This window comes from Camellia sinensis, chromosome 8 (assembly GCF_055761805.1).
Source record: "Camellia sinensis isolate YWXY chromosome 8, ASM5576180v1, whole genome shotgun sequence".
In the NCBI taxonomy this organism is placed as follows: domain Eukaryota; kingdom Viridiplantae; phylum Streptophyta; class Magnoliopsida; order Ericales; family Theaceae; genus Camellia; species Camellia sinensis.
Window position 1 is genome coordinate 13,926,188 of NC_138968.1, and position 15,726 is coordinate 13,941,913.

Genomic DNA, 15,726 nt, shown 5'->3' on the forward strand with positions numbered 1-15,726 from the left:
TGTGTGGAAAATATAAAAGAAATAGCTAGTACGCCAATGAAGTCACATTACTGCCCTTGTTTGGCATGGGATTATCAGGTCAAAATAGTAATAAAAAAAAAGAAGTTAAAAATGTAATAAGACAATATCACTACAAATTATAATTATTTTATTTTTTTCTCTCACAAAAGTAAAAAAAAAACTAAAAAAACCCAATTCAAATGAGACTTTTTAGCTCCAAAGTAAAAAAGCCAAAACGCCAATCCATTTTCCAAACGAAACCTAAAATTTAACGTTTTGATACTATAATAATATCAAAATTTAATTGGGACCATCCATTTTAACAGTATAGCATTGGATAGGGCTGGACATAGGGTTATTCGAACTGCACAACCCGCCTAACCTGAACCGATCAGCATACAAATGGGCAGTTTTCCAAACACAATGTAGGCAGATGCGGTTTGGAATATGGTGAGTTGCGGGTTTTACCTACACCCGCAAGCACCCGCCGCACTTAGACTTTTTTTTTTTTTTATTTTTAATAATGGAGTTTGTAAGTTTGCAAGTGTTTTTATTTTATTTAATAGATTTGAATTGAATGAAATTTAACTGTTGTTTTATTATTACATTTTGAATGAATGTAAAAGTTAATGAATAATTACTTTTAGGTAAGTTTAGCGTTTTGAATGATTTTACTTTAATTGTATTGTTGGATAGTAAATGATTTTGATGATTTAGTTTAGGATTTTGAAAGATGTGTTTGTACTAATATTGTGGTGATACATCAAGGGGTTGGCCTAGTGAGTATAACTTTGGGGCACTCTTTTTTTTTAGGTCAGTTTATACAGGACATTTGCTTGGGCTTAACTGAGCCCCAGTAAGTGGATGGTAGAATTAGTTTGGACATCCAATTATCAAAACAAAAAAATAATAAATAAAATAAGATAAGAAAATAAGTTATCATAACCTTATGGGCAAATTACACTTCAAAGCCCCACAGTCCACTTTATCTCATGACATTTAAAAAGTGAAGGTCAACTATTTAACCTTTCGGTTAAGTTTCAATCAAACACGTGTATTAGTCGAGATTAAATCAACAGACGAAAAATTATTATAAAATTGTGTATCGCTTTTTTACCTATAAAAAAAAGTAATCAACACTATTTAGCAAAACAAAGAGTAATCAACATTTGTTAACAAAGTAAACAAATAAAATAAAGAATAATCAATACTTGTTAACAAATTAAACAAAATACAAATAATCAACATTTGTTAACAAAGTAAACAAAAAGCAGAGTAACTAACAAATTTTTTAATGAAGTCCAAAAATAAAATAACACCCGGAATTAACACTTTCTCAAGAAAACCAATAATTAATGTATCAAGGGAGAGCAATGTAATTATGTTGAAAGTGTTGAATTAATTGTATTTTTTTTTTATTTTAAACTTTAGAGGAAGTGAGTGTAATTTACGGTGACATTATTGTTTGGTTATAAATCTCAATTAGGAGACAAATGGTGTTATGAACCAAAGTGGCTACTTGTATTGGAAGCCTTCTTTGCATTTGTAAGTCTCTACAAGTCTCGTGGTGGGTGGCCAACAGAAATTTATGGTTCTGTTTCCTTGTTAAACCTCTCTGTGTGTGTATCCATGTTTAGGGGAAGGCTCCTCTTTGCTGCTGGTTACATAAGCCTTCTTGTTCATGTTCTCTTTTGTGTAAATTGTTGTAATTCTTCTTCTTGTGGACATATCCATAACATCACTTTCCCCTTTCGACTCAAATCCGACCCAGTTGATAATTGTGGATACAAGTTTGTGGAACTTGAGTGCGAAAACAATCGGACAGTAGTATACTTGTTTTCTGGTAAATACTACGTGCAGGCCATCGAGTATTATGAAACTGACAGAGGCAGCATCAGCCTGGTGGATGTGGGGATACAGAGGAATAATTGCTCTTCTCTTCCTCTTCCTCTTCCTCTTCATTCTTTAATTCGTGATTACTTTACTGAAACAGGAGATCCCATAAATTACAGTATTGAGAATTCAGAATCATTTGTAGCGTTAGTGAGTTGTGAAAAACCAGTGAAATCTCCTCTCTACATAGACACTAGTAGCAATATTAGTACTCCTGCTTCCTGTGAAATCAAAGGAGAAGCAGTCAGTTCGTCATCGGCGAAAAAGCATTCATATGTTCATGTTGGAAGCTACTATTCTCTTGATTGGTCAGATGTTCCAAACTTATGCAGCGTCGACATGCTTTTTCCGGTTAGGTTGCGGCTTCCAGATGGTCGTTTAATAGAACGTAACATGACGAGCTTGTTGGAGGTCCACAACGCGTTGGCTGATGGATTTGATCTTTACTGGTATGTCAACAACTACGAATATTGCAGACTTCAGGCGCATTGCTCCTCCAATCATACTCAAAATTACACCGCCGCCGTTTGCCATGGTCTACGTGGGTTTTCGGCCTTTCTAGGTGCGTACGTCCAAGACACCCTTTTTTTTAATCTTATTTTATTATTATTTTTATTTTTATAGTGAACATTTTATTATTATCAAATACAAAAATATGGATAAATAATCTCTTATAACAAAACAAATATTGAGTTTTTAATTTTATCAATTTAAATCTTAATTTCTATATAAAAAAAAATCTCAATATAAATTATTCGATTATTTTTGTTAAGTGAAGCTGTAAAAAGAAAATGATATTTTAATTATTAAAATCAATGTAAATCTATATAAAACGTCTAAAATATTTTTTTCCACCAATTTTACTTATAAAAAAATGGACAAATAATTTAGATTAAAAATAAATCAAAAGATTTAGAGTTTAAATTGATAAAATTAAAAATGTACAATTTATTTTGTTATAAGGGTAGAACCCTACCTTATTTTTGTAATTTTTTTCAAATAATATTACATGGAGTTGCTTATAATTTGCATCTCTAAAAAAATGCACATACTATACACTTTCATTATTCTTTTTAATAAAATTTCATAACATGGATTATAACATGTCATAATTTTTCTCACCACAAAAGTTACTAAAACTTTTCTCTCCTTAAAATGTTATAACAAAAATTACAAAGTATCATAACAAAAATCACAAAGTATCACAATTTCACCATGCATAACTTTAAAATGCACACCATAAATTTTTTATTCGTAACTTTACCACAAAGTATCATATTACATATCACATTCATAACTTTCATTTCTTACCATATATACCTTTTTAGGGACGTACGCTATACATTTTTTTTCAATATTACAATAAAATTCAATTCACGTACCTACATACAATTATGAAAAGAAAAAGAAAAAAAAATTATCCTTCAATAACAAAACATAATGTATGCATAAATTTAAATGAAGAATCAGGCTTTGGGCTCAACTAGTTAATTTCTACTAGTTTCTACCAGTCTCATGTTCTCGTTTTCACATTAATATACTCTGTATTTTAAGGGGACTAGTAATGTTTTTGATCTCTAACACTATTTATTCTTTCAAAAATGGCAGATGGGTTGAAACGTTACTTGAAGTGTAAGTATTCCCCTCTCCTCCATCTATGTCTGTTTCATTTCTAAGCAATCACATAACGTTTATTTCAAATTTTGTCTAGAAGAAAACACAAAAAGCTCCCCTGCGCCGAACACAGCCTCCGTAATACTGATTCATTTTCTCAACTATTTCACAAATCTGTGTGAAACTTAAATTTTGACTTGCTTGATTTGATCATTCTAGAATTGTTTAAAAAATTTATAGTGCAAATTATCATTTTTTTCAATATTACAATAAAATTCAATACACGTACCAACATACAATTATGAAAAGAAAAAAAAAATTATCCTTCAATAACACAATATAATGTATGCATAAAAACCGTCACTATATGTATATGTGTAGAATTTATTTTGAAATAAGAAATTACACTTGAAAAGTGAGTTTTTATATTCTACATATTAGTGATGAGCTGATATCACCCTTACAAAAATACAAAAGATACACATGGTGTATCTTTATTTGTAGAAATTCAAAGTTCTGCATAGTCTACTTGTACAAATTCAAAAACTTGAAGCCAGATGGAACACATAATTTTGAAATGATAGACAATACAAGGTTGTAAATTTAAATGAGGAATCAGGCTTTGGGCTCAACTAGTTAATTTCTAATAGTTTCTACCAGTCTCATGTTCTCGTTTTCACATTAATATACTCTGTATTTTAAGGGGACTAGTAATGTTTTTGATCTCTAACATTATTTATTCTTTCAAAAATGGCAGATGGGTTGACACCTTACTTGAAGTGTAAGTATTCGCCCCTCCTCCATCTATATCTGTTTCATTTCTAAGTAATAATACAACGTTTATTTCAAATCTTGTCTAGAAGAAAACACAAAAAGCTCCCCTGGGCCGGACGCCGCCTCCGTAATACTGATTCATTTTCTCAACTATTTCACAAATCTGTGAAACTTAAATTTGGCTTGCTTGATTTGATCATTCTAGAATTGTTTTAAAAATTTATAGTGCAAATTATCATTTTCATCCTCTGACTTTCATCCTTCTATTTTATTCTTATGTTTTATTTTTTACTTATTTAAAATAGTCGGTGACAGATAAACACAATAAAACAAGAGTGTTTTTTTTCATACATCGGCATTAAAACAAGAGTTAGAAATCTAATACTTAATCAATGTAATTAGAAGACATTTAAAAAACAAGGGAAAAAATTGTTTGCACTCCAATCTCTGTACTGGGGAGTGTTGTTCAAGTCCATGGGACTCATCCCGAGTTTTATTTCGATAATCTGAATTATTTATTTTGTAGAATTCTTCATGTATATTATTCACAAAAAAGAAGAACAATCTAATAATTACAATCTGTTCAATTTATTGAAATATCTCCAAAAAATAGACGATATGTTTATTTATTTATTTATTGTTTTTTGATGACAAACACAATAAATTAAACAAGTTAGGGTTATCGGATTGAAATTTTGTTTTTTTTGAGTAGATAATATAGATGAAATATCTTAAAAAATGAATGATTTAAATTATCAAAATAGAACCTGTGATGGGTCTCATGAGTCCAAATAATATCTGGACAGAAAGATAGTCCAGCCCCAAGAACAAAGTGAAACTACGAGAGTGTAATTACCCTGGAATATACATTGGGGATTGTTTTTTTAAATAAAAAAATATGGTATGCAGTTAATCCGCAAGATCATTTTGAAAGTAAAAAATTCTTATTGTACAAATTGAAAAACAAGAAGCCAAATGGAACACTAGTTTGTAAAATTAAAGGAGAAATCAGGCTTTGGGATTGACCTTTTATCTCTTTGTAGTTAATTTTCACAAGTTTCTACATTCCACGGAATAGTAATGCTTTGGTCTCTAACACTGTTTATTTCTTTCAAAAAATGCAGATCAGTTGAGTAATGACTACGACTGTATGTATTCTCCCTTCTCCATTCATATTTGTTTCAAAGTCATTACAACCTATAAGAGTGAAACTTTTGTTGCAAAAAAATTTAGGGATCAATTCATGTCGTTGTGATAATAGTCATTAAAAAGATGTTTTGAAAAGTAAAAAACATGGCTTTTAGGGACAAAAAATTTTTAAATGTCACTAATAAATGCATTTTAGTGACAAAATAATTTGATTCCAAAAAAAAAAAAAAAAATTAGAGACAAATTTTGGTCATAAAATGATAATGCTAATGTTCAAATTTCATCGTTAAAAATATAATAATAACACTTCTGACAATAAAAATATTTCTTCCCTAACAAGTATTTTTATCTTTAAATTAAAATTTTTAAAACCTTAATTTATTGTGAACAATCACATAATATTTTATTCAAAAGTTGATTGGAAGAAAACAATAAAAGCCCCTTATTTATTTTCAAAATTGTCACTAATTTTTTTTTTTTTTGACTTTTCAAAATAACATTTTAACAAATATTCTTTTGATAACAAGAATTAATATTTTTGCAATAAGATTTTTACTTTTAAGCCCCGTTTGTTTGGGGTTATAGGAAAGGGATTGGGACTACCTAATATCTTGGTATTACTAATACCTTGTTTGTTTTGAGAGATGGCATTGAGACTACTAATACCTTGGTATTAGTAATACCCTTGGAAGGGGGATTCATAGTGAGGATGTAGAGATGGTATTAGAAAAATAATGAGGGGATTAGAAATTTTTTTATTTTTTATATATTGGGAATTTTTTTTAAATATTAATATTTAATTTTTATATTTTTTTATTTGTTTTATTATTTTATATAAAAATAATTTAACAATTTCTCACTATTAATTCCCTCACTATCAATCCCTTCACTATTAATCCCCTCACTATCAATCACCTCACTAACAATCCCCTCACTATCAATTCCCTACATTCTATCTCTGAAAACAAACGAGGCCTTAAGGATAAAAAATATTAATTCCTAAAATTTTTATATGCTGCGGTGCAATTTTATCATACCAATGTTCAAATCGTTGGATCTCAGCCGGTTACTTTTCTCATTCCTATCAAGACACTTTTGATCACTTTGATAATTAAGACTAATTGAATATTTCATTATGGTTAGTTTTAAGGCGGTGTGTCTTTCAAGTTCAAGTTCAAGTTCCATGGAGGAATCCTCAGGATTGTCAATGTGAGTTCCTTTTTCGTTTCTGGATTTTAGTTTAATTTATTCGTAATTTTTATGCATGTCGGCTGATTTTTGTTTAATTTTTCTTCTAGATCGCTATTGGGGTTACGAGCTCAAAATCATAGGTAAATACTCCCCCGTTTTAACTGGAAAAAGTTATTTTGTCAAATGATTTTAAGGTGGATTAGGGTTGGGCACGACCTGATGGACTGCCTTAAGATTGATATTTAAGCTCACAAAGTTGGGTTAGGGTGACTTTTTAAGCCTGCATATTAATGGGTTGGATTTAGAAATGTTTCTTGTGGCCTGATTTGACCCAATTGTTAACATATACTATGAGAAATGTTATTATAGCATATGCCTCGTAATTATAACATTTATCGTACTTGATTATGACCTATTATAGTATTAATTATGACTTAATTATATAACTTAGTTATACATATTGTGATGTTAATTATGACTTATTATAATATTAGTTATGATATTATTTTAGTTATGATCCAAAAACTCTTTAATTATATCTTATGTGATGTTTGGCTGTAATTTTTTATTTTTATAATTATAACTCTCATAGAATTGAGTTATGACATTTGTGGATATTAAATCCACAAATGTTGTAACTTGTTTATAGTACATGCCTTTTTACCATAATATTACCTATTAAGATGTATATACTTATAGAAAATTTATTTATCTAAATTTATACCTAGGATATGGCTTGATATTTAGTTTTTGTGCATATAAAATTATTAATTCTGAGTTTTATAATATTAGTTTTTATTTAATATATGGGCTTGTTTGGTGGGCTCGGGATTGTAATACTAGTTTAGGGCTGGATTTTGGATGAGACTTCTAAGCCCGAAGTGAGACTAGGTTGGACTTTGGCACAAGAGTTTTCTACATATTTTTTAAACTTAAATCCAACTGAGTCTGAACCTAACGCGATGTTTGTCCACCACTAGGGTAAATACTTCAAAATTCTAACAATGGCAGGACAAGAAATGATTTTTAATTTGTCATCTTATGATTTTTATATACAGGAGGAATCCTTTTGACAAGAATTCTATTTGCCTTGTGTGCGTTTGCATTTTTAATTCGTAAGTTTAAGAGAAGGCATTTATCGATGTTCGATAACATTGAAGGTTATCTACGAAGTCAAAATCACCTCATGCCAATTAGCTACTCTTACTTAGATATTAAAAAGATGACCAAAGGTTTCAAGGACAAGTTGGGAGAAGGCGGCTATGGTTCTGTCTACAAAGGAAAGCTTAGAAGTGGTCATCTTGTAGCAATAAAAGTATTGGGCAAGCCCAAAGCCAATGGACAAGAATTTATCAATGAAGTTGCTACCATAGGAAGGATTCATCATGTTAATGTGGTTCAGCTAATTGGATATTGTGCAGAGAGATCTAAGAGAGCTCTAATATATGACTTCATGCCAAATGGGTCTCTGGAAAAGTATATATTTTCTCAAGAAGGATATCTACCATTGAGTTGTAAGCAAATGTATGAGATTTCTCTAGGAGTGGCTCGCGGGATTGAATATTTACATCGAGGTTGTGACATGCAAATTTTGCATTTTGATATCAAGCCTCACAACATTCTTCTTGATGAGGATTTTACTCCAAAAGTTTCTGACTTTGGGCTTGCAAAATTGTATTCAACTGATGATAGCATTGTGACTTTGACTGCAGCAAGAGGGACAATGGGTTATATGGCTCCAGAGTTGTTCTACAAAAACATTGGAGGCGTTTCATATAAAGCTGATATTTACAGTTTTGGATTGTTGTTGATGGAAATGACTGGTAGGAGGAGGAATTTGAATGCCTTTGCTGATCATACAAGCCAAATTTACTTTCCTTCTTGGATTTATGATCAATTCAAAGAAGGAAGGGACATAGAAATGGGAGAGACCAATGAGGAGGAAGGGGTGATGGTGAAGAAGATGATAATAGTGGCTTTGTGGTGCATACAAATGAAGCCTAGTGACCGTCCTTCAATGAACAAAGTTGTAGAAATGCTTGAAGGGAATGTTGAACAACTGCAGATGCCTCCCAAACCTTTTCTATGCCTACAAGAGATGCCAACTGAAGATCATAAAATTGACACAAATCCTACAGATTTGCCCGTGCCATCAGGTGAATGCATAAATTCCATCACTTTGAATGTAAGTGAACCGTAAATGGTTTCATATCAAATGCTTCATATTTGAGTAAATTATAATTGTTGGCATCCTCAGTTGCTTATGTATTTAGGCAGCCTTATTAAACATATGATGGGGAAACTATATATGCATCATTAGGTTAATTTTTTGTACGAAAACTTAGTATTTCGTTTAGATAGCTTCCTTTGGATTGCTTTTCAATTTGTCTTGAAAGATTTTCCTAGTGAAAACTAGCTTGATTGGAGCGCTATGAAAGTATGAATTTTTATTTAATTTGGATTCATTTGTCATTGTTTAGAAATATTGCTTTGACACTGTAGAACATCTAAAATTTTTAATCATAAGTTATGGCATTTACAATAGAAATAAATTAAATACACAAAATATAATTTAAACATGATTCAGTAATATGGTTATGTTTATAGAGGGAAGGAGATCAAACCCACGACATGGAATAAGAATTAAAGAACTTTGGACATCTAAACTCAACCAGTCCGCAATAAAAACCCTAACAAAAAATGTAACATATACCTCTAAAACTTTGGATCATAAATGTTGCCTCAGACCTCTGCATTGGCCAAGGTGAAGCATGATTTGAGTTTTTACTCCGATTTTCAACTTCAACCCTCCACTTTTATAAAATGCCTTTTACAGTAACTTCGAATGTGTAATAAAAGTACAAGACATATCACAACAAAAGCTTTCACCTTAAACCCAAAAAGCAAGTTGGAAAATATAAAGAAGAATTTTCCATAACAAATCTTTTAAAAGATTAGCATTTTGTAGGATGATAATATCTAGGAAAATATTCAATTACATTATTTCTTTTTAACCTCATTAATCCTTTCAAGTTTGTGTAGATTCAGTGGTCTTGCTTTACGTAGCTAGTTGGCATGTAAGTCAACTTCGAACTCCCTGTCTCAAATCTGTTTTAACAGTTACTTTTATTTTCTTAGTTCTTAAACCTACAGTAATTAGTTGTTTTCACTTCTTTTTTTCTTTTCTACTTGCACTGTGTTTTTCCTATACTGGATTCTCCAACACTACTAACGCTTTGTTTGTTTCGGTAGAATATATACTTTCAAAAATTCTTTATTTTTTAGTATCTAATATAATGAAAAACAAAAAATAAATTTATTTAAATAAAAAAATATTTTTTAGTTTTAAAAAGTGTAAATTATTTTGGAATTAAAGTTTTAACAATTCCAGCCCCATCACTCTATAATATGATTTTTTTTTCCAATCTTTTTTCACTTCCATGGTTACTCCCTAAGTACATGATATTTGGGCATTAGGAAAAGGCTACCTCAGAGGCACCAGCCAGGCCATCCTTTTGATTTCATTCTTCTCTGGTTTGGTCTCCATACTCTTGAGCGTGTATGCCACCAGTGAGTGACAACAAGAAAGAAAAGTTAAAAAAAAAAAAAAGGATCATTACTTGAGGGGGAGCCTCCGCATTTACTCAACAAATACCCCGTGATTCCTAGTGGTTTGACTTTTCTCTGTGATGGTCAGTTACTCGTGTCGGAGGTCCAGCCATCAGATCACTACGAGGATTAACTCTAGTTTTGTGGCTCTCAAGGATTGCACACACACACTTTGTTTATGTGAGCTCTCATGTGTGTTTGAGTTATGCATTCTTATGATGCTTATGACTTTGATTTAATACTACCTGTTGTATTCATCATCTGGTGCTTCAAATCTTTTCAACTTTTCAGGACTCATGATTGATGGATTTTTTTGTCTTTGTGGTATAGTCTTTCACTTGGTCACCTTGCTTGTTATAGGACATCCTAGGTGCTTTTATTTTTTTTTAAAAAAAATAAAATAAAATAAAAAAATAAAAAAACACACACACAAACCTAAAACCGAAAAAAAAAAATTAACACAAATCAAGTTTTCTTACCCAAATCTTTTTGGTCTTAGCAAAATCAGGTCTAGCGGTCTTGGTAAGTGTCGTGGCATTGTGAACACCCTCATGAATCTTGGTATTCTGCCTAAACATGTAAGGTTGTCTCCTAACCCAAAAAGTATTCGAATTTCTACCCTTTTGAGACACTCTCCCATGCAACTTATAACAATAAGGGCGAATATGACCATGCATACCACAATGATGACAAATAAAAACAGGGTGTACCTTCTTTTCTTTTACCTTACCAACTCTAGGGAGTTTGAGAAGTCTTTCCTCTTGTTGAATCTTTTGTCCTCCCTTTCCTTGAGTTCTTGTATCATGAGATGTGGAAGTACTCTGTTTTTGCTCTCTCTTATCTCCAAAGCCAATGCCACTCTTGTCTGAACAGATTTGTTGAGACCCAATGATATCCTCCAAAGTCTTTGATCCTTTGTTCCAAAGACCAATAGTAACCATGGCAACCTTGAGCTCTTCCTCTTTCTTGATCATTAGTTCTTCCAAGGTAACTTGTGACATCTCGAGAGATTCAATCTTTTCTTCATACATGGCATGAGTTTCCTGTAGCTCATCCCCCTCTGTCTCACAAGTCAACAATTTTGCACAAAGAACTTGTTGATCATCAGCTATCTTGATGGCATTGATCCTAGCCTCGGAAATCTCCTCCTTAAGTTTGACATTCTCACCTTCACATGCTTTGAGTTTCTTTGTGAGTTTGTCATTCAATTTGAATAAATTAAGAGACTCCTTATACAACTTTTCATAAGCTTGCTCAAGCTCTTCATTATCACTCTCTGAGGATTCATCATCAGTGGTATTCTCAACTGACCTCTTCGGAGACTCTGTTTGTCCTTCAGTTTCGGAAGCCACCATGAAAGCAAAGAATTGCTTATGTCCCTCTTCGCCTTGACCTTCGTTGTCATTTTCATCTTTATCAGATTCTGATTCATCATCCCAAGTGATGGCGAGGGCTTTTTTCTTCTTCAACCGAGTGGGGCATTCTGAAGCAAAGTGGCCAAATCCTTGGCATTCATAGCATTGGACACTTTCAGAGTTCCCTTGTATCTTTCCTTTCTCCTTCTTGGCTATAGAATTAATTTTGAGTGTATCTTTGCCTTTGGATTTATGAGTATGAGTAGAGTCCAACAGATTAGGATTCTTTTTCAAAAACGATTTTTTAAATTGTTTAACAAAAGCAGCCATAATCTTGGAATCTATCTCACAATCCTCGTCAGAATCCTCAACCACTTTATGAGCACTACTAAAAGCAACATCTTTTTGTTTCTTTTTGAAATTTCTATGTGCCTCATAAGTTTGGAGATTTCCAACCAACTGATCCAGCTTGAGGTTGTCAACATCTTGAGCCTCCTCAATAGTCGTAACTTTTGGTTGGAACCGATCGGACAATGATCTCAAAATTTTTCCCACAACTTTGGATTCTGGTATTTTTTCACCTAAATTGAAGCTGGAATTTACAATGTCACTCAACTTCGCATAAAATTCATCAAAGGTCTCACTATCTTTCATTGAAAGGTTTTCGAAACTAGACGTGAGCCTTTGAAGTTTTGAGCATTTAACAGAAGGAGTGCCCTCGTGAATAGTTTGTAAGATATCCCAAGCCTCTTTTGCGACTTCACAATCACAGATACGACTAAACTCTTCAGGTGTAACAGCGCAAAAAAGAGAATTGATAGCTTTACTATTCCAGCTACTATTTTGGTAATCAGTTGTGTCCCACTTATCAATTGGTTTGGGGAAAGTTACTCCATCAACAGTAATTGTTGGTTCAGTCCACCCATTCATGACGGATTGCCAAACTTTTTCATCAATAGATTTTAAAAAAAATCTCATCCGAGCTTTCCAAAAAGAATAATTGGATCCGTCAAGTAGGGGTGGTCGAACCATAGAATTTCCCTCACGAATTGAATCCATTATCACAAATCAAATAAGATCTCGTTCTAAAAGAAATTTTTTTTTAAAAAAAATAGAGCGTTCTAAAAGAATTTTTTTTTAAAAAAAATAAAATAAAAATAGAACGACCCGCTCTGATACCAATTGAAAAATCTAGAAACCCTAGATGTTGATTTGTGATTATGTACCAATTTTAAGCAGAATATAACAATCCCAATCAAACAATAAAAGATAAATCGACACAACGATTTTACGTGAAAAAACCACAATTGGACACCTCCAACTGTGATAAAAAAATCACAGGCAATAGCCACAAGACAATCCATTAAGAAGATATAAAGGAATTACATAGGTATATTCTCAATTGCCTAGCGAATCCATAACGCCTAATTGAACCAACCTCTATGTGCCTCTTCCAATCTCATCTTTATCTCGGAATTGTCTTTCCAAAGAGCCACTCCAGGATCCACCGAAGCTTCAGGCTCTAATTCTTCAGACTCCACCGAAGAACAACTCTCTTTTTTGTGTATAACAAACCAAACCTTTGATGTACTCTCTTTAAACCATGAGTTGAATACTCAATAAAAATATCAAAGAAACTAGCAAAATATCTCTAGATATAAACCTTAAGATCCAAAAAGAAGATCTGGAGAATTTCCTTTAGTGTTGGGAGAAAACCAACTATTTATAGAAAATCAAAGCAATCCTAGTTTCAGAAGAAAACCAACTCCTTAGCAAATCTGGAAATCTGGGATCGCGCGGTCCGCTTGAGCGTGGGTCTTCCCGCTCGAGCGGATACTTCATATTTTGTGATTTCATATAGGCTCCCCGCTCGAGCATCCGTTTCCCCGATCGAGCGGGGAATCACACCGTCCAGTATTTTTTTCAGGCATAGTAGAGATGCTGTGAGCTCGTAAACCCCGCTCGAGCGCCCCTTTCCCCGCTCGAGCGGGAAGGCCAAAACTGGAAAAACTGGAAAAGAATAACATGATCGGACAGGCAACTTTGAATGCATTTTTGCATTTTGCTTCGAGCTGCGAGCTGACCGGGCAGCTCGACCCCCGTAATAATCAGCGAAGAGGCAATCTTGTATACATTGACATCACAAACTTCTCTGCAAAAGCACGATTCGAATTGGATTCGCCTCTAACAACTCATAGCCTCACTGAAATATAAATGCGAATAAAATTACAACTCAAAGGAGTTTTGTCAAATGGGGTTGCCAATAATAAAAACCTAACAATCTCCCCCTTTGGCAATGCTGTGACAAAACCCACCTAACAGATGAAATCCTAATCACCCCAACCCATAACAGTCAACAAAAACAAAACTTCTTTCTGACGGTCAAAATCTGCAAAACAATTATTAGTGCCACAATCTCCAAAACAACTATTAGTCCCACAAGAGTATATGAAAAAAACAATAAACATATGAGATGGAAAACATGAATAAATGCGACTTGGAGATTTAAAAACATGTAGCATGAAAACCTGAAAACTAAGACACATGCACCCGACACATGCACCCGTCACATGACATGAAAATATGAAAAACAACTTTCTCCCCCTTTTTGTCATGAATTGACAAAGAAAGCTCAATCAACTAAAGAAAGATCATAAACCACACAAGTAATGATATGATGATGTAAATATCAGGAGCATGCAAGAAGGAAATAATAAGCAAACAGTGCATAGCAACATGCAAACAATTATAGCCAATCTCCCTTGCAAAACAAATCAAAGTGTTGATGCTAACAAACTCTTGTAATGAAAAACCAAACTCCCCCTTATTAAAAACAATGGACAAGAAGAAAACGACAAAAAAAAAAAAAATAATATGGTGGAGCAAGCAAGGAATTTCAGATTTGTACCTTGAAACACACAAGATTATCCAAGAATCACAATTACTTGAAAACACAATGTGCACAGTCTATAGAAGATTCCTCATGAAAGAAAGTGATGCATTATGTGAAAAGCATAGATCCCATGATAACAGTGTGTGTGTGTGACTCTTGGAGTTCGACAAACACAAGATTCAAATCCTAGTAGTGATATGAAAGCTGAACCTTCGACAAGAAAATCTAAGCACAACTAAGGAAAGTCAAACCACTAGGAATCAAGGGGTATTTGGTGAGTAAAGACGGAGGCTCCCCCTCAATCAATGAATCCCTTTTTTTTTTCTTTTGCATATTTTTTCTTGTTCTTTTTTCTTGTTCTTTTTCTTTTTCTTTTTCTTTTGCACACTCATTGGCGGCTGACACGCTCAAGAGTATGGAAACCGAACCAGAGAAGCATGGGTATAATAAGGATAGCCTGGTTGGTGACTCTGAGGTAGCCTTTTCCTCATGCCTGGACAACAAAGAGCAGAGGGGAAAGCCATGGAGATGCAAAAAGATGAAAGGTGGTTAAGAGACTCAACATCACCCATGATATACTAGTATAGGTCAATTCCTCTAGAAAAGCAAAAGATACAATGCCAGAAGTCCATAAAAAATAATCACTAAGGCGGAAGACTCCGATATTTGCTAATCCAAGAGTGTGTACAGAATGAGACATACTAATCAAAGAACACACACTCTAAAATGAGTAATGACCATAGAAAGCACACACATATTAACATGTAATAATTATTCTCATCAATTCCAATATGCACCAAGGACTGCTCAAAAATTTCAAGTTTGCAAAACCATACAAGAATATCTTTTTGGGTTTTTTTTTTTTTTTTTTTCTAAACAAAGCAAGACAGAAAACAAACATGCACACATTAAATGAAAAAAAAAACACACACACAAACCTAAAACCGAAAAAAACAAATTAACACAAATCAAGTTTTCTTACCCAAATCTTTTTGGTCTTAACAAAATCAGGTCTAGCGGTCTTGGTAAGTGTCGTGGCATTGTGAACACCCTCATGAATCTTGGTATTCTGCCTAAACATGTAAGGTTGTCTCCTAACCCAAAAAGTATTCGAATTTCTACCCTTTTGAGACACTCTCCCATTATTAGGTTTTTATTATTGGCAACCCTGTTTGACAAAACTCCTTTGAGTTGTAATTTTATTCGCATTTATATTTCAGCGAGGCTATGAGTTGTTAGAGGCGAATC

The 15,726-nt window shown here is 33.0% G+C and overlaps 1 protein-coding gene across 1 annotated transcript; it reads left to right on the top strand.

Moving 5' to 3' along the window:
- The first annotated feature begins 1,490 nt into the window (after positions 1–1,490).
- Positions 1,491–9,076, top strand: LOC114297534 (rust resistance kinase Lr10). Its single transcript, XM_082882094.1, has 7 exons — positions 1,491–2,455; positions 3,502–3,525; positions 4,265–4,288; positions 5,406–5,429; positions 6,574–6,639; positions 6,729–6,761; positions 7,680–9,076. Exons 1-7 carry the CDS (start codon positions 1,630–1,632, stop codon positions 8,819–8,821), a joined length of 2,139 nt encoding a protein of 712 aa, XP_082738220.1. The 5' UTR covers positions 1,491–1,629; the 3' UTR covers positions 8,822–9,076.
- Positions 9,077–15,726: the final 6,650 nt, after the last annotated feature.

Excerpts from the sequence above, each read along its gene's own strand:
- LOC114297534 (XM_082882094.1), top strand. The coding sequence starts at position 1,630 with ATGTTTAGGGGAAGGCTCCTCTTTGCTGCTGGTTACATAAGCCTTCTT. Across the intron at positions 4,289-5,405 it reads GTTGACACCTTACTTGAAGT|ATCAGTTGAGTAATGACTAC; the intron begins GTAAGTATTCGC and ends CAAAAAATGCAG. Across the intron at positions 6,762-7,679 it reads TTACGAGCTCAAAATCATAG|GAGGAATCCTTTTGACAAGA; the intron begins GTAAATACTCCC and ends TTTTATATACAG.